Consider the following 24,889-nt stretch of genomic DNA (forward strand, 5'->3'; position numbering starts at 1 on the left):
TGGTTCCAAAATACTTCTTTTATTGTTTTAATTTTCTTGAGCATTTATGAAGTGTCGACCAGGCCCCCAAGTGCTTTATGAAACAAGATACATAGATAAAAAATGAGACTGTGGAGACATGCAATGTGAATTGTGGACAGTAAATGTGTGCAGGTCCTTGAAGGATTAGAGAAGTAGCAAACAATCTGCAAAGTACAAAGGTATTTTACTTAGGGCTTCCTGAAGAGTAGTTTGCCCACTTTCTATTGACTACTTTAATCAGATGTAGGAGCTGCGCTTTGTTTCCTGACTATTCGTCATCTACAAGATGGATGGTGTAGAAGGGCTTCAACCATCTGTGGGTTGTTGAACATCGAGATGGCTTCTCTGGTCAACTCGTCCTACTCAATATTCTTCCATTCGCATTCACCGCTGGTCTTAGGGACGCAGACCTGGTTGTTTGCCTGATTATCAGCATCGCCCCCTGCATACTGCTCAAGTATGCATGTATTTGCCTTCGGTGATGGGCAGGGTTTAGTGGAGCATTTCTCAATCTGTCGAAAATATAGAAAACAAAAGCCTGGTCACCCAACAAGCACAAAAGTAGCCACCAGCAGTGTTCCAGCTTTAAAATGTACTTTATATCAAAGTGACGAAGAAACTTCAAGCAAAATTAATTCCAAAGCAGGCTTTAACTAGAGTATTACAAAATAAATATTTTGTCTCGATAGAATATGTAACAAAATTTGTCCTCACTACAAAATGACGTTATCAAAAGAGCTGGAGCTGATCTTTAGTACAGGTACCCACAAATCATGGAATCAAGACATGACTTTTGAGATAATTTGCCTAAAGATCCACCCGAAAAAAAACCTAATTAAGCTCAATAACTAAGACATGTGCAATGGAGTTCTGGCTCTGAAATCATGTGGTTCATTTTCAAAGAGTTAGGAGATCATTTACAGCTGTGAAAAAGTGTTGAAAAGCTTTATGTCCAGGTTTGCATGTCTTCCGATTTGGAGATGAGTATTCATTCCATTCTTTCCTATGTCTTCCTGGGCAGTTACCCACTATATTTCACTTGTGATAACTGCTGGTGGAAAACACTGTGCAGTAGTGTTTACATATCCAATGGATGCAAAGGTCGTCATTTTTTACTCCCAGATGTAAATGTGCTGCACATTGCAGGTGCCTCTCATCACTAATATTATTTCCTCCATAGTGTTCTTTGCAGCTGTAATTTACTCCCAAGTGTAAATATTGGACTAAGAGGCACGCCGTTGAGATTAAGACACAGAGTTCCATATGAAGTGATGAGGCTTCAACTTTCTGTGGTGATTAAGATATTGCAGGAATGTTATTCAAACCGACATCTAAGCTTTGCTTTCCTCTACTAAAGCAGCATGAGGTGTTACTGTGAGATTTTCTAAGCACTACCATATCCTCTGGAAATAATATAGATATGAATCCGGTAGTATATACTCTTAGGGAGATTTTGAAAGTCCAGACAAATTCAGCTCCCTATGGAATGGATCCAGAGCCAGGTTCCAGCAATGATTAGAATATTAAAAGATCCTATAGGGAAAATGTTCTGGTCAAGTGCAGAGAACAACATTATTGGTATTCGAAAAATTGAGGTAAAGAGATTAGCATTTTATTCACAATATTCCCTTGAGTGTCCTATGTCTTTTGCTACTCCTTTTTTTGCCACTGGTCCCTCCTCTGGTAAGACTCCATTTTGCTATGCTACTTATTTGGTGGCCGTGACAGGACCCGTGACCAAGGAAACACTTACGTTACAGGTACATCCTTTCTGGTAGGCTCCCTCTACACCCTTTTTTTGACCGGAAGTCAGCGCAGTCCAGCGCGAGCTGTAGTTGCAGCTACTCATTATGAGGACGCCATTCTTGATGGAAGCTGGTCAGAGAGAGCGGAGAAAAGACAAAAGCTACCATTAGCATTCGATAGAGTAATCACTCTCACTAACAGTGTGTCAACAGGTGAGCTGTAAGTTTCTTCAATGCATTTAATTGCTGCTGGAATCTAATGTATTAAGACTACTTCAATGGAAGCACCCTGGTACATTGCTTCCACTGGTTAGTGCAGGGCTCCTCCACCCGTTGCGAGCACATGGCGTTTCCTACATGTGAGCAGTTGGACATCTAGTTCCATGGTGCAGCTACTAACATCCTGTAGGGCCTTGCATGCAGTTGCTGGCCAACAATAGTTGTGAGGAGCAAGATGGTCTATTTGACACATTAGTAATTCATTTTCCCTCTTGTGGGGACCAATACAACCTGGGAGAAGGATATGAATGAAATCCGGCTGTGGGCTCTACTGCTTAAGGTGTGAGGGAATCTTCACTCGGGGAGCATACAGATGCTGAACACACCAACAACAGTAACAAGCAGGCTTCTTTAAAATAGGCTCAACTGACAACAGAACTACTTCCTTTCAGTCATCCTGTTTTTTTACCTGTTTTCTAAGAAATGCTACTTGGGCTCCAACTTTAGCCTAGGGGATTACAAAGCCCTGAGTCCAGATTATCAGCTAGATTCATCATAGTGCCGTTTTGCGAGTCCTTAATAGCGATTATTAAGGAATCGCTATTAAGGACTTGCAAAACGGGATTCATGTCGGAATCGCTAAATAAATTGCGATTCCTACACATTCCTTATTTGCGATTAGCAAATTGCTAATCGCAAATAAGGAATAACCCCATTCATTCCTATGGGCCTAAATGCCCATAGGAATGAATAATCGCAAATAAGGATGCGATTTCAAGGGTGCCAGGGGTGTCCAAAGGACACCCTGTAGCACCCCTGAAATGTAATCTACATTGGTGTTGCGCACACACATGTCCAAAGGACATGTGTGTGTGTAACATGCAACTTTGAAAAATGCATTTAAATGCATTTTTCCAAGTTTTCGCTAATTACCACGAGGTTTGACCTCGCGGTAAATAGCGTCCAGAAATAGCGAATTCGCAAATAAAAAATGGTTAATGAATTGCATTTAAGGAATCTCAAATAGAGATTCCTTAAATGCAATTCCTCGCAAATATGCGACTTCGCAATTACCGATTTTTACATTTGGGATGATGAATCCCAAATGCAAAAATTGTGCTCGCAAAGGGCCAGATTCACAGAATCTGACTCTTTGTGAGCCGATTTTTCTTTCATGGATCTACCTGCATGTCTTAATTTAGTCATGTACCAGGACACCCACTCCTCACCCCCGGCCCTCTCAAGCTGTAAAGTACCGGGCCACAGTCGCTATAATCTGTCATTCCCCACTATAATTTCCTCCAAATACATTTTCTGCAGAAATACTTATCCTGCAGATCTGCTGATTTCTCTGACCAAACCCTGAGCTCAGGTGAAGTTCATGCCAAAAGACACACTTTTCGTAAGCGATCACGATGCATTTGCATCCCTTGTTGGCTCTTTCTGCAAAGGTTGCATTTAAAATTACTGGCAACACCATGCCTAACATCAGAGGGAGGAAACCCCTGAGGATTGTCAAGTACAACATCAGTGAGTGGACTGATTCTGTGGCCCCTACTTAATTCAGAGGATGGGTTTTCAGAAAACTCAGATAAGACAGCCTGTGCAGGTGCCTGAACCAACTCTTGGCTCAGAGGAGATCTCATCTGTATTTCAGTGGGGAGCAGGGCTGAGGAATAAACTCTCAATGATGGATTATGGGTGCATGCAACACTGAAATTATTGATGCCGTGATGTGGGAACTCAGAAAAGGAAGTGCCACCCTCTGCCAAAATACTGGACCTGGCATGCCTGTGGATTTCTTTGGGATTAACTAGGTTTCACTACCAAAGACTGACTGCTTCATCACTTAACACTCTGTCCTGGGCTCACCGAAAGGAGATCGATGGCTCCAGGACTGGATGCACCAGTATTCTGCTTATGTTCATGGCTCGACTAAATGGGATTTACGGTTTGCGAGATAAGTTTGAATGTCAGTAGAAAACTTTCCTCCAGTAGCTGGTATGTATAGATTGTCCTAGGGAAGAGGATGCTATGTTATGTTATGTTATGTTATAGGTTTGTTGAGCGCGACAGCTGCCCCAGCAACGGGGCGTCCCGGCGCTAGCCGAGGACGAATTCCAGTGGCTCCGTTAAAACTGGGATTTTGTACTTTTGGGAAAATAAAAGCCGAGTTGGGGGGACTCTCTTAAAACTGTGAGGGGTTAACAGGAGCCTAAACTACCAGCCCTGGACATGGGAGGACTCTTGTTCAAGAAAGCAGTGCTGCAGAACTTGGGATAAAACTATAGACGTGTTACTCCTAGAACACTGGGTCAACCTACCAAACCTCCCAGAAAGAAATGCCTCTTCGGCAGCTTCACATTGAATTTTTCCTCCTCTGATCTTTTCTAGTGGGAAACATGTGCTACTGGGCCGCTTACCAAATAGCTGTTTTTGCAGGGCGCTTTCATTTGAAAGCTTACCATGGTTAAAAAATATGACCAAGTTTAATGGCAAAAAATTCAAATGGGACCTCCCGCCAGCTTCTGCCTGACTATGTACCGGGTCAGTCACAGTGGGTGTCATTTTTTCAAAATATTCTTCATTTCCAATTTGAGAAAGTTGAGGGACTTTTTTCTATGCTTTTCTTTGTAGTACGTTTTTGCAATTTTTGTTATATATTACATCCAATTCTCTGTATGGTGTGACTTTTGAAAAATTTGTTTTTGATGTTTTTATCTAAAGTGGTATAGGTCTCTTAAGTTCTCTATTGATGGTATCAGCATTAGGCAAATTTCCGTTAATGTACCAGGTATTAGGAATGCATTTTCTCTGGAGAAGCCATTTTCTTCCAATCTACCAAGGGTGATGATTCTGGTGTTTCTCAGAGAAACAGTTTACATTTGTGGGTCAACGTGTTTGGTCCTTGTAGAATCCTAGTCACACCACAAGCCAAGAGTTCCGTCTTTACCCTCTAGCTTAGCACTGTATTGTTTCCTTGTGGCTGGGAAGGACATAGTTAGAGCATTCTACAGCAGTGGCGGCTCGCATAGGGCATGCTGTGGGGCGGTGGGGCGGTGGGGCGGGAGAGGGGCAGGGTGGGGGGTAGTAAACTCGGACATACGACCGAACGGGGGAAAGTAAAATTACTTTCCTCCATTCCATCGTATGTCTGAGTTTACTACCCATCACCCTGCCCATCCCCTGCCCCGCCCCACCAACCCGCAGCACGCCCTAAGCGAGCCGCCACTGTGTACAGTATAAGCAAGGACTAGAAATGCAACAGTACCTTTCCCTTTGCAATAGAAGAGTTTTCCTACACACTTTAGGTGGAGGAGCACATTGATACCCATGTAAATGATGCTGTTACATGAATATTAAGCCAAAAATAGCCTTTGTGGTGAATATAGGGCTTTCTGAATTTCGGACCACGAATGCGGAATATAAAGCAGAGATTTCGGCTTGTGCATCTTTGCAAGTATTAGAGCACTTGCCATTTAATCGCCAGGGACTGAAAAGTGAGCGGTTTCCTTTGTCCAATTCTGTGAGTTTTCTGAAACTAATCTTCCCAAGTTCTGACATGTAGCTGCATATCACTAAGACGTTTACAATGCAAATATCTTAGTATAGCTGTGGCTAGATACATTTATTTAGCTGCATCGACATTAGGCTAGAATTATCTGAATTATTGTTACATATGAGACAGCTCTTGGACCTCATGCCCTCTAGACTACAGAACTGTATGGCAGCTGAGACCCCTTGTGTCTCCAAATCATGTTTCTGAAGTCAATACATTGGGTGTCATTCAGTCGACTAATATCACTTTAGTAAGCTCTGTGTTACACATATGTTATGATTGATGCTAGTAAACCTTTTCACATGTTGGATGAACGTGAGAGGTGTGCGGTCGGGGGTACACAAGGGTGTATAAGATGGGCGCAGAGGTTTCAGAGTGGCTTCTGAGGAACAGCCCAATAGAATAGTTGCAGACAGTGAAAATGTTCCCTGCTTAATGCAGCATTCCCCAGCACCACACCAGAGATGTCTGACCTATGACCAAGTACTCAACGTTGAACCCATTGGTATTGAAATAGTATTCGCAGGTGGTCCCGCTCATCGAATCGATAAACGTCTCTTTCTTCCATTTCTGATCGCCTTTCAGTACCTAGCATGAGAAGTGAATAATAAGGTAGGGGTTAGCGGCATATTAATTGTATACATTAACAAATTATTTGCAGACAATAAAGTCATGAATGTTTTTTGCCCAGTTTTAATTACCTTTATTTGATTATTGTGACATATGCGTTGTTCCCATGGTTCGAGGCCAAAAGTAGTAGAACAGACAGCAACACTGACTCATTCCTCTGGACACCCCAACATGTTGCAATATAATTGCATAAACCCATGCCCTGGCTACAGAGGCTTAATGCTCAACCACTTACCATCTCCAAACGTCTCTCTCAAAACTCACACCTCCAAAGTGCCCCCTCCATGAGTCTCCTGTCCACCTGATTCAATTCCTTTTTTGCATACAAAGCCTGATGTTCACTTCTTTCAATTGTTCATGTCATTCTCCACAAGTAGTAGGATTTATGTTGTTTTTTCAATCAATCAATCTTTATCTTTATCGGTTTCTTGTACAAAAACCATAAAAGCACACACATTAAAAACCATTAAGAACCTGCTGGGATAAAACACGGGCCAATAAAAATAGTAACCGAGAAAGTGAATAGAGGACAAGACACAAAGAACACCAGTCTCACACAGGCAAAGCCAGAAAAGTAAAAAAGCTGAATAAAAAACCCCTAAACTCAGCCAGTATACGCAATTAATGAACAAGTAACATGTGCAAAGCATGCTAAACTGCGCCATACCATAGATGGGGGTGTTAAACCGCGCTGATTAATCACAACTAGACCTGTGGAATTATCAGTAATTGACCACCTCTTAAAAGTCCTTGAACCTGGCACTCTGCTATTTAAAGGAAGTTTAGGGTGTATTAACAAGGGATATATCTCCGCTTTAAAAGCCAAAAAAGCTGAGATAAAATTATCTCCCTATCAACAACAGGGTGCTAACATGCAAAATCGCATCCAGAGCAAAATAATAGGAGAAATGTTGCTAAGCGACATTTCTCCTATTATCAAGCTTCACGCGAACCCTCTTAGAGATAAAAAAAGCAGCGCTAACCACTGTTAACGCTGCTTTTTAAAGTCTGCTAATTTTCAGACTTAGGCATACCTGTAATGGGAGGTTGATTATGTGACTGCAACCACAGTCACTATCACCAAGGTTATCACAGTTTTTCATTAAACATCGCTGGAAAGCCAGTGTTATTTGATGTAAAACGGTGATATTCCTGCTATCCCTGTTTTTTTTCCATAGCCATGGCGGTCAGAGTAGATAATACTGCGTTACCATAGCGACTATCACCAGGGATAGCCGGCGATATATTTTTTAACGCTAACAGCGGTCAGCGATAATTTTCGCTGCCGCTTGTTAATATGCCCCTTTGTCTTTCATTTACGATTTTTATGTTTGAAGACAAAATGCTCTGGTAAATGCTGTGTACACACTCAGCAGTTGTATGATGCTCTGGGACCTTTTCTATCCTCTGCTTAGTTTTGCAAGGCATTGAGGCCTGTTACTGGTGAGTCAGAAGTATAGCAAAGCTGCCTCTTAGTGCCTAAAAGCACAAAACAGTGATACAACAACTTCAAGATGGTTGTCCAGTTCCTTTGCAAGGGTGCTATCTTTGGCATTTTCATGATTAAGTTTACATTTCCATGACCTATATTTTTAAAGAAATAGTCATGCTTACATCATCATGTTGACATCATTTACATGAACCCACATTAATTTAATCTACTCCAAAGAAACTGGAGTGAATGCATGGTACGGTCACAAGGCTCAGGGGCAGTTCTAGACTCATGGCGGCCCTGGGCAGGGAGCGTAGGTAGGGGGCCCTGGAAGAGGGTTCGGGCGGGGCGGAGCGTGGAGGCCAGTGTAGAGGGGGGGTCAGGGTGTTTGGAAGTGGAACAGAGCCGGAGGCCACCAAATCCCTGCCAGGGGCCGCCACGCAAATATGTATCCATCCTCAGAGGATTATTATAATAAGGATATGTATTGGCGTGGAGGACCCTGGGGTTTGGTGGCCCTGTGCAGGTGCACAGCTTGCACATGCCTAAGGCCGTCCCTGCAAGGCTAATCCCAATAATTATGAACTGACCACTATCCTTGGGTTCCGGAGCAGAGTGCTGCCCGGCGTACAGCATTTCAACAACATGGCAGGGGTGGTAAGCGCTATAAATGCATTTACAGTTACAAAACTTGTGAAGCATGTTGCATATATTCTGGACTCCAATAGAAAAAATAAGAAGAAGAATCCTAAACCACAAAATTAATGTCATTTTCGAAGGAAGAATATGTCTTAATAGATTTTAGCAAGAAAATAATCATGCTTCAAAATGATACACTTGCTACTCGAAGAGATTTAATTTCAGCTGCACTAATTGCTTAATTTTTTCAGACCATTCTATTATTAAGATTGAAATAGGACTATGTAGAATTTGACATCCCATTGCCAGATAGTTATTTGAGAAAAGATTACTACAGGGTCAGGAGTGGGTGGGTCTACGTGTATTTTTAGTAAGGTAAGGATTCTTTCCTATTATATTTTGGAGCAACAGGTTTACCTATTCTATCATTTAAACCCACCTTGCATGAGTGAATAATCACTGACATTGCTGAGAAAAATAAGAACCTTTACATTAACTTTACCAATTGGCTCTTTACAGTCACTGTGAGTGACGATATTTCTCATTGTCACTCTCACATGTGTGTGTACATTCACCTAAAAGAAATGCGTGTCAGTGTTAGTGCTGGCGGACAAATACCTCATTTTGCTAATGTTTTTTTCCTTTCCATTTTTTTGCCATACTTTGAATTCTGTTGTCATCCTTGTGTGTTTCAACTATGCCTTCACCTTACAGTAATCCAAAACCATTAACATCTTTACTCTAAACCAATAAGAACCATAGTTTCCTCTGACATCCATTAAAGCGGTTTTTTTTTTATTTCTGATTTGTATGGCAAGTATTTCCCTGCCATGTCTTTTATTCTCTTTGTATTGTTCTGCATAAGCTTGCAAAACAAAGTGTAAAAAAAAGTAACCATTGGAACTGCTTGCCAAAACCAGACCAGTTGTACCCCAGTCAAATACAGGGCTTCTTTCTACTAACTGTAAGATGTTTAGTCACATAAACCCTAGATATATTCCTCAAATTCATCCAAGTGAAAGATTAGAAAGAAGTTCAGCTGGAAGTTAACAGTGGTGTTTGGGTTTGTGATCAGCCTGGAGGCTACTAAAGCTCAATGAACAGGGATATGGTCTGAGATGTAAACGTTGCATTTCTTTTGTTATCCCTCTCCTACCTAATGAAAGCCATACTGTCAAAATAATGGCGATGCCCTTCACTCACGCTGTGAATTATGAGAAACAGAAATAACATTACCGTGAGGATTTCAACTTTAAAGCCCTTCTTCCCATCCGCCTTCTCGTAGGGTTCCAAGATTTTAACTTTTAGAACTGTCAGACAAAAAAAAGAGACAATCAGCAGCAAATTACCATCAATTAATTATTAAGTAAGGAAGTATTACCATCCCAAGGAAGATGTATATTACTACCTGAAAGACTAAGTAAAAAAGACGCCAATTTCATCTAGCTTTGTGGCTTTTACCCACAAGCATCAAAGTCAATTGCATTCGTAAACGGTGCGAATCGCAATTTTCGGCCGCTTGCGAATGCAATTGACTAATTTGGAATGCACCATGCATTTCGCAATTTTAGGAATCACAACCATGTTGCGATTTCTAAAATTGTGATTGCATTTAAAAAACCGCAATTTCAGATTTTTTAAATGCAAAGCATAATCATTTTGTAATTGCAAATTCGAAATTTGGAAGTGGTAAATTAGCATGAAGTTGAACTTCATGCTAATTTACCGAAAACTTTCAAATATGTACAAATTGCATTTTTGACAATTTTAATTTACACATACACATGCCCTTGGGGCATGTGTGTGGGTAAATTGCATTCAAAGTTACATTTCAGGGGTGCAGGGAGGGGTTCTTTGGACCCCCCCCTCCACCCTTGAAATTGCATTCACATTTTGCGAATCGCAATTTGAAATTCGCAAAATGTGAATGCCTTCCCATTCATTCCTACGGGCCTTTTGGTCCATAGGAATCAATGGGAAGGGTTTTCCTTAATGCAAATTGTGAAACGCAATGAAGGAAAAATACAGAATCGCAAAAAATATTGCGATTTTTTAATGCATAGCATTTTGCGATTTCTTAATTGCGATTCCTTAATTTTCGCAATTAAGAAATCGCAAAATGTAACATTGATGCATGTGGGCCTTTGCTCCTTACTGGCTTTGGGAAGAGCCACTAGAACCTGGCCTGATTGTATGCAAGTGCAGGAGGGGTTCTTTTAAAGGGGCAAAGAGTCCTCTTTATCCAGCCCTGCATCTTAAACAATCACTGAGATAAGCATTCTAGAATGTCATCTTGTTTGATGATGTCATCTTGGGTTTTGAGATGTATTGTGACATGGTTCACTGGATGGCCAGCTCTCCCCTTGATCATATAACATTTGAAAACACTGGAAGATGATAGTATGCAACATGCATGCTTCTCAAAAATAGTTTTGGTAGGAGATGTGTTTTCAAATAGATCCTGGAAGGCTAGATTCTTGCCAGGTGTAAAGTTCATGTTAAATATTGGATATAATTGCCTTCTTTAGAGTTTGGTGGCGAGGGTGCTTTATTCAGTAAGGTATATCACCATGTTCCTACTTGCTGCCTCTGCCAGCAGAAACCTTGGATTGATGCCCTCATGAATGGACTATTTAGGACGGACATTCTGACTTACTTTTTTCCTGTTCGGGACTGTCAGGTAAAGCCTTGTGATCCTACACAAAAAAATGCACAAACGGCCACCAAACCCTGAGAAACAAAATTAATCGGAGGGTGTCGGACGTAATAGTGTTTTTATTTTCCCCCTTTTGGAAGTTTGTTTTTGAAAAACAAATTCTACTGAGGGGCTGATCTGAAGGGCAGAGGGCGACTGGCGAATTTTTAAGAAAGCTCAGTATTTTACTGTGAACACGTGTCATTGATCTTTTTTCATTCAAATTATCTTGGGTTTCATGATAAACTTGAGCTTGTTACACATCAACAGTGGCCAAAGGCCACCAAGACCTCCTCTTGTACCCCTTGATCTTGTATTAGTGGAGGGGGGGATAGACAGCTATGTGGCATCCTTCATGATGAGGTATCACTGCAGTCTACAGATCCCCATCTCCCCCCGTGTATGGAGTATTGCAATCGGTTTTGTCCCCCCATACTAACATCTCAGTTAAGACAAGTCACAGAAGCCAAGTGGGACATATATCCGTTTTAGCTTCCATCTTTCATAAGTACCCATTCCATACATCAATACTGTGCTCGCTCATCTCCATGCTTCAAGGGCAGAGAGCAGCTTTGCACTTCTCCATTTTTCATATCAGCAACCAGTGCAAGATGCCAGGCACTGCCAGTGCCTACTAGAACATTGATATACAATTTTTCACCAGAACTAGAGCCGGGTCCATAAACTTACACAGATTTTTTCACTTTTTTTGTGTGATTCACTGGGCTCAGTAGGCAGTCAACAGGGTCTTTTTCAATGTCTGTTAGGGTTTATGTTACTTAATCCCAGTATACAGACAACTGTACACAGTACCGGACATTGTGCATGAATTCTGCCTCCCCTATTGCACAGTGTGGGCAGCAATTTGTGGCACCCTGATACTTTGACCTATGCATTGTGGAGTCGAATACACATTGTGCGAACTTGGTCACCAATTCCACGGGGGCAGCTTGGCGTGAGCAGGTAGGCACCTGAAAGCTTAGGTGTAAAGTGACCATACAGCACACACTCCCACTGAGACTGGAAACGCACACAATAATTGACACCACACCAGCTGATCTGTTAAAATCAATATACTTTTATCTAAAACCCAAGTCACGACTGGTAAATCATTCAGGGTAATCCAGTAATCACTTCAACATTAACTCATTACTAACATTTCTTGGTCGGCACAGGTAAATCCTCTCCTGTAGTAAAGACTAGGCAACATTCCATCATAGAGGCCTAGACAACAGTAAAACTATTCTTTGGGTACTTGGGCAGAAGCAAAACCTCTCTTGTCAAGGGTCAAGCAACAATTCATTATAGATGCAGGGTAACCCATTCATAGAACACTTTCAAATAACACATTCCCCATATGCAAGTGTGGTGTGACAAACATTTCAGCGGACCTGTTCCAATTGAAAACGTTTCTTGGGAAAGTGGATTGCTAAAGGGGGTAACATCTGCATCAATGGCATACCAGTCACATCAACAGGGTTTCCTGCTCGAAGGCATGCAGGAAAGAACACTCCCCGAGCCAGGGGTTACCTCGGGCACAGTATGTAAGCAATTACTAGAAGCCGGGGTCAAGTTCAGAAGGCCTCTACCAACTTCTCTCCTATTCTGAGCCTTCAGGCCCAATGCGGGTTTTAAACGAGGCCTAATCACAGTCTCCGGTAGAGGAGGGCGGTTCCGGGGCCTCCTTCACACTCCGGGGAGGACCCGCTTCTACTGGAGTCCTTCACCCTCCCCCGGGGCTTTACCTTGAGTCTTTGGGCCTTCCCGGGCCCCTTGCGGTGATGACGGCAGCCCCAGAGCTCGGGGGCTGATGGGGGGCTCACGCTCTCCTGGGAGTCTCCTTCGCCAGCAGCAGGACGGGTCCCAGGCCTCTCTCGGCCTTACGGAGCCCAGTGACCAATCAAAGGCGGCTGAGGGGAGGCGTGCACGTGGCCGCCAATGGCAGCGCGGCCTGCGGGCGTGTCAGCCTCTCCCCAATTGCCGGGCAGCAAAGGCAGGGGCGCGGCCAATGACGCGGCCGGGTGCCCCCGTCAAGTGGGGCTCGTGATGGCTTCGGGGCCTGGCGCGGCCCACTTTATACTCCGGTGGCCCTCTCCTGGCACCGGGGGCCACTGCAACGCTGTCCACAAGCGGGGGCCTCCCTAGGCGCCCGTCAGGCCGCAGCAGGGGCCAAAGGCCCAGGCGGGGTCCGCACTACAAGGGGCGGCAGCGGCGCTCCGACACAGTGCCAGGGACAGTAGGCAGAGCTCCAACACAGCAGGCAGCACTTCGGCACAGCAGGCAGCGCTCCGGGGCACACAGCCGGAACCGCAGCGGCGAGTTCAGCAGCGCTTTCCCCCCTAGGCCCTACCGCCTAAGACTGCTGCGTAGGTTCTCCCAGGTCACTAATGCCCTAACTATCTAAAAGGTTTCCCTCCTTTCCTTAAATATTCCCAGGTCAGGTGACCACTCTCTGAGGCGGCAAATGGAGACCCTTCCCCTATTCCGGAAGGTTCCAGGAGCTTCCACAGTCTAGCTATGGGCAGAAAAGGCGGGCTGGTGTTGCAACAGTATCTAAGGGTCCCAGCCAGCTCCTGGCTACTAGGGTGCTACTAAAAAGACCACTCCGCAGTAGAAGGGGCCTGTGGCAGCCACGTTGGTAGGAGAGAGCACCTGCACCTTAGCACTGATTAGCAATGGTAAGGTGCCCGGAGACATAGGTCTAACAAAAAAGAGCGTGGAAAACCAAGGCGAGGGTGAAAAAAAACAAGGAAAGACCACCCTAGGGCTGACAGGTCTAACACACATAAAGTAAGTAATTAACTTGAATACATTTTAGTCTTGCAATTCTGGAGATCATTTTGACAATTCCAAAACTTTTCCCCTATTTAGCTCCTGTGATCTCCAAATGCAGGCGGTCGCTCAACCTATTTGGCAGATGGGGCATCAAGATTTCTTTCCTCTAAAATAGTGCTGTATAGAGCACTGTCAAGGCTTTGGTGTGCTTCCTGTGAGTGACAAATACCCTCAGCCCTGTCTAGACCACTGGTTCCCTAAGCTAGTGTTGTAAGTTAGCTGTAGGCGCGTCTGCTGTGCTCTGCGAAGTAGGAAGCTACTCGCACCTATATTATATTGGTTTTTCAATTCCTCAAAGTGGAACCACAGTCCCTCGTTAAACAGGTCTCCCTAGTTCTTTATCTCCACCTCCCACTATGTTCTTGTGTTGTGATGGTGTGTGAGTCGAAAGCTGTCAGGGTGTGTCCACAGCAGAATCTCTGGTGCATATGGAGTCTTCCTGCACTGTTGTTGGAGATAAGTGTTCCAGTTCCATTTTGCTACTACCATGAGTGCATTAATGGGAATGCCAGCCCTCCCAATATTGAACTGAATGCAACGGGCCAACGGTGGACTCCAAGTGCCGCACCGACCTCTAATTATTTCCCAAGGTATCTGACAGTACTTGTGTTCTGATGGTGTGCATACACGACTCCTGTACCCACCGTTGCGGGGTACAACCCGTAAACAGGAAACAGAATCACCAAAAACAATGGAGTGGTGCACTACCAAGGTATCCAAGAATTAATAAAGAAGCTCAATCAGTATCTTCATAGAAAAAGTATTTAATTGTATAAATCCAAAGCATAGGTGTAAAAACAATCAGCCAACGTGTTTCGTTCTTGAAAGAACTTCGTCAGGGCAATTATTAAAGTTGAGCAATGGTTCCACTAGGTCAATGAATTCAATGATGTCTTAAAGTCGTCGAGAAAAGTGTAGTGCGTAAGGAGCAAATGCCACCTTGATAAGGGCCAGGCCGTAGCACTACAATTCGTACGTCTCGGAAGGATACTGATTATGTATCCTTCCGAGATGTACGAATTTCCTGATAGGATGGCGGGCGGACAAAGTCCCCCCGCCATCCTAATGACCCACTTAATGTTAAAAGTGATTTCCAACTAAGTGATTGAATACAAATAGTCTCTAAACAATTAACATTTATCACCTTTACTAAGTTGTTATCTCCCATTTTAAAAATCTTGGGCTAAGTGCTTGGGCGACCACATCACAATAGTAAGGATTTTGAATACTTTATTTGTAGATCTAGGTCATTCATATGTGCACAGAATACATCTAAAAGGGTAGCATTCTGGCTTTTGCCAACATAAAGGCGATCACTGGCAAACCCAGTGGGTCTCACCTTTGAGACCTGTGGGCTTTGTCAATGTTTTTAGCTATGCTGTATAGCATTACTGATAATGTTCAGCATACCTAAAATAGGTGTGATCATGTGGTTGCTGTGGATGTGTTATTTTGAAGGCACGTTTGCTTTTATTTTTCTTTTTATTTGCCGATTTACAATGGATTGGCATATAAAACAAAAAGTAGTGCAAAGCGTGTTTTCAAGGAGGAACAATTGAGGGAACGACATGTGGTATTGTAACATTGGGGAAGATACACGGGGTAGCAACATTGGGGTTGGGGGAAGTAACACAGAGAGCTGGGGGTCATAGAATCACAAGAAGGGTGGGCAGAAAAGCAACCAGTGGACTGGGGCAAGGTAGACTACTTGGGAAGGTGGGAAAGAAATATATGGGCAGTGCTTAATTTGATCTGGAGGTTGCAGGTGGGGCCCATTGACACTTACTTTTTCCTTCTAAGACTTTGATGCAGAGTAAGAAGTAAAAAATACAAATGGAAGAAAGAAGAAGGTATAGAAAGATGGAAAAAAAGAGACAATGGGAGAATTGAGGAATAAAAAACAACCCTCAAGACTGAGATAAGGGGCAGCCATTGTCTGGACAATTGTCCCCCCATGCCTCAGATGAAAGAGGCATGAGGGGTATTCAATACTACAAAGTCTTTGTATTACGCACCACAACCTTCGATAGTGCCGGCTCCAACATTTATAAGTCCACAACTTAAGCATTGTATACAGGCAAGAGAAAGCAACACAAGTGTGGTTGGGGGAATAGAATCAAACAAGACAGATGAAAAAAGACATGCACACTCATGAAGTGCGCAAGAAAAAATTGGTATGCTAAAAGTCAGCAGTGGAAAATATAAATCACGCTTGTAAATCTGGCTCACCTAATGATCCATGTCCTCCATGGGTTTTGATTGCTAGCTTGAAGATGATCAATCAGCATTTGAATCAATTCTTCAAAAGTTCCATCCAATCAGCCACTGCGCCAACTTGCTGGAAACAGGACAAACTAATGGCTCTTCTAAAAACGCTGTTGGCAGATCAGTGCTTGCTAATTTCAGGCAGATTTTACTTTTAACTGCGGTGTCAATGATATTGGAGAAGCTCATTAATGGGCAGCTCTCCAAATGCTTGGAACAGGGGCAGCTGTGACACTACTCACAGTCAAGATTCAGACTGAATCAGCACTAGTGGAGGTAACAGATTCCATCAAGTTGGTATTTGATCGTGGGAAACAGGCTGAAAGGAAGACATCGGAGTCGGAGGTTCTGCTCTGGCATGGGTTGGCTCTTATCTCACTGATAGAAGCCGATCTGTCTGGGTGGGTCTGTATGCTTCCGACCCTAAAGTAACCAATTTTGAAGACCCACAAGGATCTCTCTAAGCCCAACTCTTTTTAACCTTTATATGGCACCTTTGACCTCTTTAATTGAGTCTTTTGGGGTCCGGATAGGGTCATATGCTGATGACACACAGCTTTCTCTTTCAATAGAAACAACTGTCCTGAAGGACCTAGGACATGTAAGAAACATCTGGTGGTCGTTTTCAGTAGATGTGGGCTAGTAATTTACAATTTAAGGCCAGCATACTGGGATTGTGCTGGTTAGCTCCTTTTCCTCATATTGGGACATGTAGAGCTATTCAGAAAAATGATGTGGTTCATCTTTCTCCCAACTTGTTGCACTGGCGTGAGTTGAGTTGAGTTGAGTGGGATTTATAAAGCGCATAGTTACCCTAGGGCATCCCAGCGCTAGTGACCATAGATCCAGAGAGTGAGAAGCAGGGAAGAATGAGGGTTCAAGGGAAGAGCCAGGTTTTCAATTGTTTCCGAAAGCTGAGGAGGTTATGTTCTCTCCTCAAAGTAAGTGGGAGGGAATTCCACAGCTTAGGGGCGTTGTAGGAGAACAGGCGACCGCCGGTTCTGGCCTTCCTTATCCTTGGAACTCTGGCAAGGGTGAGAGAGTCGGATCTTAATTGTTTATTGGACTGATGCGGTTTCATCAAGGGTCTCAGGATCGGGGGGCCTTCTTCATGCATTATTCTGTGGGAGATACACAGGGTCTTGAAAGTAACCCGTTCTTTCACTGGAAGCCAGTGAAGGCTTCTGAGAGCTGGTTTGGCCGAGCATCTCGCTTTAGTTCCAGTCAGGATTCTGGCAGCTGCGTTCTGCGTGCACTGCAGTCTATGAACTACTGAAGCTGGGGCCCCCAGATACAGGACGTTGCCGTAGTCTAGTCTGGAGTTCACCAGCCCCTGCATCAGAAGTTTTCTAGATTGGGATGGAATCAGATGGAGGATCTTTCGGGACATCTTGATGAGGCCGAAACAGATGCCTGCGTTTTTCTGGCCTGAGTTTTAAATCTAAGGTCCTGGTCCAGCCAGATACCAAGACTCTTAACTTGGGGGTTGGAGGCGTTCCCATGCATGGTGGCCAGGAGAGGGATGGGGGGATTTTATTTGGATTTCCCAGGAGAAGTATCTCCGATTTGTCTCCATTTAGTTTTAAACGGGATTCACACATCCACTGAAACACCTTATCTAGGCAGCCAGCCAGATTATGTTGGCTATTGCATAATTGATTGAGGGAGACCACCAGCTGGGTGTCGTCGGCATACATTATAGTTTTATGCCAAAAAGCGCTACAACGTCCTCTAGAGGGGACATGTAAACATTAAAAAGCGTGGGGCTCAGGGAGTAGCCCTGTGGAACCCCACACTGGAGTGGCTGTGCCTTGGACGTGGCGTAACCATCCGACACTTGAAAGGATCTATCTTCCAGGAAGGATTTGATCCAAGCTAGGGCGGAGTCAGCGACTCCTATCAGACTTAGCCAGTGGACAAAGATTGCATGGTCCACCGTGTCGAAGGCGGCGCTCAGGTCGAGGAGGATCACTGCCACTGATCCTCCTGCGTCCATGATGCTCCTAGCTTCTTCGACCACGGCTAACAGTGCAGTGTCTGTGCCTTGTCCAGGTCTGAACCCTGTCTGGGATTGGCGAAGCAGATGGTTGACTTCCAGAAATTTAGAGAGTTGCAGGTTGGCCATGCATTCAGCGACTTTGCTGATGGCAGGAAGAAGCGATATGGGTCTAAAGTTGGTTGGATCCATGGGGCCTGATTCACAGAACTAACTTAAGACAAAATCCTAAACTTACTACTTTTGGTATTCACAGAAGTTAGGATTTTGTCTTAAGTTTGTCTTAAGACAGACTTAAGACAAAAACCTAACTTAAGTCTGCCTTAAGTCTGTCTTAAGACAAACTTAAGACAAAATCCTAACTTAAGTCTGTCTTAAGTCTGTCTTAAGACAAACTTAAGACAAAATCCTAACTTCTGTGAATACCAAAAGTTGTAAGTTTAGGATTTTGTCTTAAGTTAGTTCTGTGAATCAGGCCCATGGGGTCTAGGTGAGGTTTTTTAGGAGAGCCCTGACCGTGGCTTTCTTCCAATTGGCCGGGGCGGAGCCTGATTTAAAGGAGGCATTAATGAGATTAGTAAGAGAGGGAGATACCGTTGAGGCGACCAATTTAAGCTTGCTGATGGGAGCTGGATCTGACGGGGCACCACTTTTTACATCTTGTAAGATGGATAGAAACATCTCTGTGGTGATGTGGGGGAAGGTACGTAGGCAGGGAGCCTCTGGGGGAGGGGAAGGATTAGTGCGAGCTTGTGTGAAAGTGGGGGCCGGGAGCAAGGTCAGAATTTTGTCGATTTTTGAGGAGAAGAACTCGGCCATCTGGTTACATCTTGCGCCCTCCGGGTCAGGAGTGGGTAGGGGGTCTTGGATTTTGGTGAGGAGATGTACAATACGGTAAGTCTCTTTTGCCGAAATGGCCGCTGCAGCTATCTTTTTCTCGAAAAAGGTGGCCTGTGTTGTTTTAATAGAGTTTTTATAAGGCTTGATGGAGGCTCTGTACTCTATTTTGCTTTCCATAGTCCAATTTTTTCTCCATAGGCGCTCTAGTCTTTTGCATTTTTTTTTTAGATCTCGTAGTTCCTGGGTGAACCAAGGGAGTTTAGCAGATTTCCTAATTGTTGGGAGAGATTTGAGTGGCAGGATTGTGTCTAGAGAATTATTGATCCATTCATGGAGTTGGACATCAGCTCTGGAGGGATCTGGGTCCAGTACTGGCGTGGTAGAGGAAAGTACTTGTGCCCAGGAGTTTGTGTCCAAGTTTTTCCATGGGCGGGAGGGAAGTTGGGGGAGGGGTGTGTCTGGGTCATTAACTAAGAGTTTAAGTTTAAAAGGAACAAAAAAAAGATCTGACCAGGGGAGGGGGATAGGGGATTGTACTGATAGTCTAGTGAGGTTGGAGAATATGGGATCCAAAAGATGTCCTTTAATATGGACATCTGTGGAGCGCCCTTCATCCAAATGTGCGTGCATTAAGGGAGGAAAATAGCTTGAGGCATCACTCAAAAGCTGTTTATTCAAGGTAGCCTTTCAGTGAGGACACTAGTGTGGGAGGGCTCAGTTGTATTGAAACCTTTTTAGGACTGGGACACTCTGTGGGTAGCCTTGCACTCTATAAATCCCTGACTGATTGATTGATTGATTGATTTATTGATTGATTGATTGATTACATGCCAGCCACTCAGAAAGATGATTGAGAGGCTACTCTCCAGTTGAGGGACAAACACAAGATTGACAAGCTTCAGTACAGGAAAGCATCAAATAAGAATTAAGCAAATATGAGTGGCACTAAAGCTAACCAGTGGCATGCAATGAGCAAACAGAAGCATTTTAAATATATAATTTAAGTAAAATCAAAAGAAACAATTTCTTAAAAAACAGAAGTAAAGATTATCATTTTCTTTTTTTTTTCAACTCACCAATAGTATTTGGATCGCAGTAACTGTTCTGTAAAACTGATGGTAAACACGAGCAAGCGTCAACAGGGCTAGAGATCTCCAGAATCAGAAGACCCGCCACAAGGAAGATACACTTTCTGGGGTCCATGAATTTCCTGAAGGTCATGGTTGTACCTCTGGTGGGCATGTTCTAACGGAGACAGGAAAACAGGAGAGCAACATTGTAAATCTTGAACTGTTGAGGTTGGGTAGAGGTGGCAAGGTAGTACCTTTCACCAGACTGTCACAGAAATACCTAACATTCTTGTGAATATTATAAATGTCCTAATGTTCTAGTGGGATGTGCAGGGACAACTAATGTAACCTTAGTGAGTCTTTGATGTCCTTGAGAGTGGTCATTTTTGTTCACAGTTTTTTATAATGACTTTAGGCTGCACAGACTAAAGTAGAACTTCAGGGACAGCATGCTGTTCTGAGAGGTGGGGCTTGGAGGTATACAGCTTGATTCTGAAAACTACTGAGAGGTTGGAGGCCCTGATTCATGAATCTGTGGCCAGTTGTTTGTAGCAAGGGTCATTAAGTCCATTATAAATATTCAGCTGACGTTTCAGAGCCAACAGGTCCTAATTTTTGAATGGGACCTGCTGGTAGAAGGGCCAGGTAGTGAGTACTGATTGTCCACTCTCATTTGCAGCTTGGTCATCCATACATGACAAAGCATTGCATGCACCCGGTGTCCAGTTCTGGTGAGCAGGGCTGCTGACATCTCCGGGTGTACCCCAACATCCACGTCACACCTTAGAACAGCACTGACCTGTAAAGGTCTTTAGGGTTCCATATTTGCCAAAGATTAGATTTAGTGGCATGTCTATATATTGATAGCTACCCTGCAATCTGCACCTGCCACCATACCCTAGATTGATAAAGAGGTCGGGGGTCTCGTACATGTACTGAATCTTCCACACAGTACAGTGAAATAATAAAGACACACACTTCCTTGTCCTAAATGCAGAAGAAATTTTGCATGACGTTACGTAATAATATACTACACAGAATTGCATATGGGTAGGAGCCACTTGTTACAAAGATGACATATGTATTTGTAAAGCGCACGTTCACCCAGAGGACTCTTGGCGCTGAGTAACAGATTCATTGTTGCCAAACTCAATGGTACTCATTTTATCGACTTAAGATGGATGAAAGGCTGAGTGGATCCGCTGGGATTTGAACCTGCGACCATGAGGTCGAACACAGGCCCCTGCATTGGACGCACATTAGTCCACTGAGCCACCTGACCCGGAGAAAGATAAGCTTTTTTACTGATACCTAATGTTATAAAAAAGAGTCTTTCTAACACGCCCCGCCCATGTGTTATCAAGAGGAGAAATCTTAGGCAAACAGATGTATTAATAACAGGTTGGCATACACATCAGTGTCCTATACGCACCCACTGTTTGCATATGAGCTCCCTGGAGATCTTTTTCGCTCCCAGCCAAAAATCTGGGCCCCATACTTGATGGTCCTGTTTAATGCTGTTCTACAGGGTTCCCCAGTACCTGAGACCTGGCTGGGAGCCGAGATTGTTCCAATCTTTAAAAAGGGCTGCCCGCTCGCCCCATCTAATTATAGACCAATTAGTTTACTCGACACGACCCAGAAGCTGATGGGCCGAATTCTACTGGAGAGATACTGGGCTGGACGGAGGAAAATAAAACTTTGACCACCCTCCAAGCTGGATTTAGATCAGGAGTCTCGACTCTGGACCAGATCTTTCGACTCCAGGTCCTATACTGGAAAGCTGCAAGAGTAGAGGGTGGCAGCCTCTACCTTGTTTTTGTGGACCTGCGGGCCGCATTCGATCTGGTTCCTAGGGAGAGGCTCTGGACGGTGCTGGAGGAACTTGGTCTCCCTCCTTACTTACTAGATGCCCTAATCAGACTTCATACCAGGAATTACGCCCAGGTGAGGTGTGGGAAAAACGGGGAATTATCTGACCGCTTCCCTGTTACCCGGGGCGTACGCCAGGGCTGCGCACTGGCCCCTACTCTCTTCAGCTTGTATGTTAATGGCCTGATAGATAGATTTAATTGTGTCAGGGACAACGATGCCCCACGCCTGGCTACTGATAGGGTGCTCGCCCTGATGTTCGCGGACGACACTTTGTTGTTGTCGCGGACATCATCAGGCATCCAGCGGGTTCTGGACGGGTTTGTCTCCTTTTGCGCCTCGCGGGGATTGGAGATCAACTTGGAGAAAACCAAGTTCATGATCTTCAACCCGCCAGGGCACACCCGCCCAAATCCCACATTGAATGGAACCCCACTAGACCGAGTCAAGACCTTTATATAGCTGGGGGTGACTTTGATCGAGCACTTTGCATGGGACCATCAAGTCTCTAAATCCTCCCTGAGACTTGCACAGATTATCGGTGGCGTAGGCAGACTCCATAGAGCCTCAACCTTTAAACCTGCTACCCCTGCCCTAGAGATATACATAACACAGGTCAGGTCTGCAGTCTTGTATGCTGCCGAACTCTGGGAACACACTAATCCATGCAATTTATTGAAAGTCGAGCAGTCCTTTATGCAACATCTGTTTGGTCTTCCACAAAGTACGCCCCTCGTACCATTACGCTTGGACCTGGGCCTGGAACCTATTATTGATTTGGTGGCTGCACGACCCCTGCTCTATTGGAGAAGGCTCTGGTCTGTGCCAGAGCTTGAACCCTTTAGAGCAGAATTCAATACTATTTGGGGGCAGTTAAAGAACAAGAACATACCTTGGCTGGTACATGTTAAGGCTCTCCTTTATCAAATTGGCCTTCCCCAACTTTGTGACACACCGGAGGACAGCTGCATGAGGATGCAAAGGACTGTACTGGTGGCAGCTGTAAAATCGCATAACCTTAAATTGCTACATTGTTCCACTTCCCTGGGCAGACTGTCCACTAAGTTCCTTATAACAAAAGTTGAATACAGGACGGTGGTGTTCCTGGACCTGGTGCAGCCTCCATTAGCAAGAAAACTATATATCCAATTGAGGCACGGCTCTCTTCCGATTGGGGCATTGACATCCAGATGGGCAAAAACTACGAAGGCCAACTGCCCTGCCTGTAATTACGCCAGGGAAAACATTGTACATATCCTCTTTTTTTGTCCAGCATACAGTGAAATTCGGAGATGCTGGATCATCCCATTATGCAAAAACCTGGGCTTCAGACATTGTGTACACGCTTGTAGAGTTTTAACTTATGACACTGCCCCTCTCATTGTTTTTGCTGTCTCCGGGTTTTTACTTGGCATGTGGCGGAGAAGAACTGTTTTTATTCATAAGAAATAACGGACTACTGCTTTTTACCCTCTACCATTTCTTTGATAACCAAAGTTTAATAACTTTTTAATTCTATTGTATTTATGTTTTATCTCTGTGCTTGTATACATATTATTGCACTTTTATGGTCCTTGACCGAAATAAAGTTATCAAAGCAAGCAAAGAATGAGTATGCGAAGGGTGAAGACGAAACCCAGCTGCAGTAAAGGTTCCAGAGCCGTCATCAGGTGTCCCAGCTTTCACTCTGAAGTATTTAATGTTGCGTCCGAGCTGGCGCCTGCCTCACTCTCATACCTTGAAAGGGGCAGGGTCCTTGTGCCGAGAAATACCCACGAGGCTCTTTTGAACCACACCCTACCCCCAAGCCCCATCCGCCCCCCCCCACCCCCACCCCAAAAAAAATGTATCTGGTGCTAATGTCCTGGGGTTTCGTTACACCCCTTAATGGACGTCGGCAGTTCAAAGCCTTGGACAATGATCGGGAAAACCACTATTTTAAGAGGTTTTAGCTTGTTTTCCCTGTGAATCGGCTCCTCACTGAGGGACCGTGTGATGGAAGTCAATATCGTGTGCCACACGGTGGCATCATGTGTGTTGTCAGGTACGCATGCACATTCTGCCAAGCCCTGAATATTTCCACTGCCATACCTCAAGGCACACACTTCTGCACCTTCTCTTTATAGGCAGGGACGCTAGAATTATGCAGCAGAGGACCAAATTATGCGGCAGGGTTAAAAAAAATGTGCAACATGAAATAGCTAAGTATGCAACATAATGCAGCACATTTTGTGGTGGTAATATTAGATTATTTAGTCATTTTTACACCTGGTGTTAGTGTCTAGAAAAGAGTTCCCCATATTAGTAAAAATTTAACAGCCAAATACTGCAATCAGTTAACTAAATATAACCAGCCAAACTTTGCGAAAAAGTTTCCATGGTCAGGAACCCAACTCTCCACATTTATTGTAAATTTTGTATGTTTTTGCACTAGAAGCAAACATATTTTAGGTATACTATGCAGATTATGCAGCAGATGATGGATTACGTGGCAAATGTGCAAATATATAATCATGCGAAAATCTCTGCAACTCTACTGGCCCTGCAAATGTCTCAATAAGGGTCCGATTGTGAATTCTCCGGAGGGAGCTCAGGGGTTCAGGGTGATGGACAACATTGCCTCCCCACCCTGATGAACTGCCTTCTGCCACATTTAAGGGCATATTATCAAGTTCATAATTGCTGCTTTAGCGGGAATTTCCTGCCACTAAAGGGGCGATAATTTTAACGCCGTTCTTGATAATATGCCCCATAGTGTTTGCAAGACAGCCGTCCAAGCACTCCCAGAAAACTTCCTGGCAAATTTGATAGCTGTCCTTGCTTCACTCAATATGTTTTGCTGTCTTTCTAGTCAATTAATCCAAAGTAAAGCCTATTACTACATCATTAATTTTTAAAATATAAACACAGACCTTCCTCACCTGTTGCTTCAATCTCGAGTCAACTGCCTCAAAGTCTGATGGTGCAAAATCTTTGCGCGGTTTCAGGAGGTGGCTGGATTTTGAATGAGCCTGAGGTCCTTTTATAAGACAGTCAGTCGGCATTGAGCAAGCAGGCGAGGCGTTTTCCAG

General features: G+C 44.1%; 1 protein-coding gene across 2 annotated transcripts; it reads right to left on the reverse strand.

Annotated features, from left to right (window-relative positions):
• LOC147684565 (metalloproteinase inhibitor 3-like) lies at nucleotides 1-24,889 on the reverse strand. 2 transcript variants are annotated; one of them, XM_086940401.1, is made up of 6 exons: nucleotides 24,740-24,889; nucleotides 19,953-20,121; nucleotides 9,482-9,555; nucleotides 6,018-6,132; nucleotides 1,775-1,896; nucleotides 1-533 (listed from the first exon to the last, which is right to left on the reverse strand). In XM_086940401.1, exons 1-6 carry the CDS (start codon nucleotides 24,860-24,862, stop codon nucleotides 381-383), a joined length of 756 nt encoding a protein of 251 aa, XP_086796527.1. In that variant the 5' UTR covers nucleotides 24,863-24,889; the 3' UTR covers nucleotides 1-380. The 2 variants fall into 2 exon arrangements, with proteins under 2 accessions (XP_086796527.1, XP_086796526.1); XM_086940400.1 differs by having other exon boundaries at nucleotides 24,731-24,848.

Source organism: Lissotriton vulgaris, chromosome 10 (assembly GCF_964263255.1).
Source record: "Lissotriton vulgaris chromosome 10, aLisVul1.2, whole genome shotgun sequence".
NCBI classification, from domain to species: domain Eukaryota; kingdom Metazoa; phylum Chordata; class Amphibia; order Caudata; family Salamandridae; genus Lissotriton; species Lissotriton vulgaris.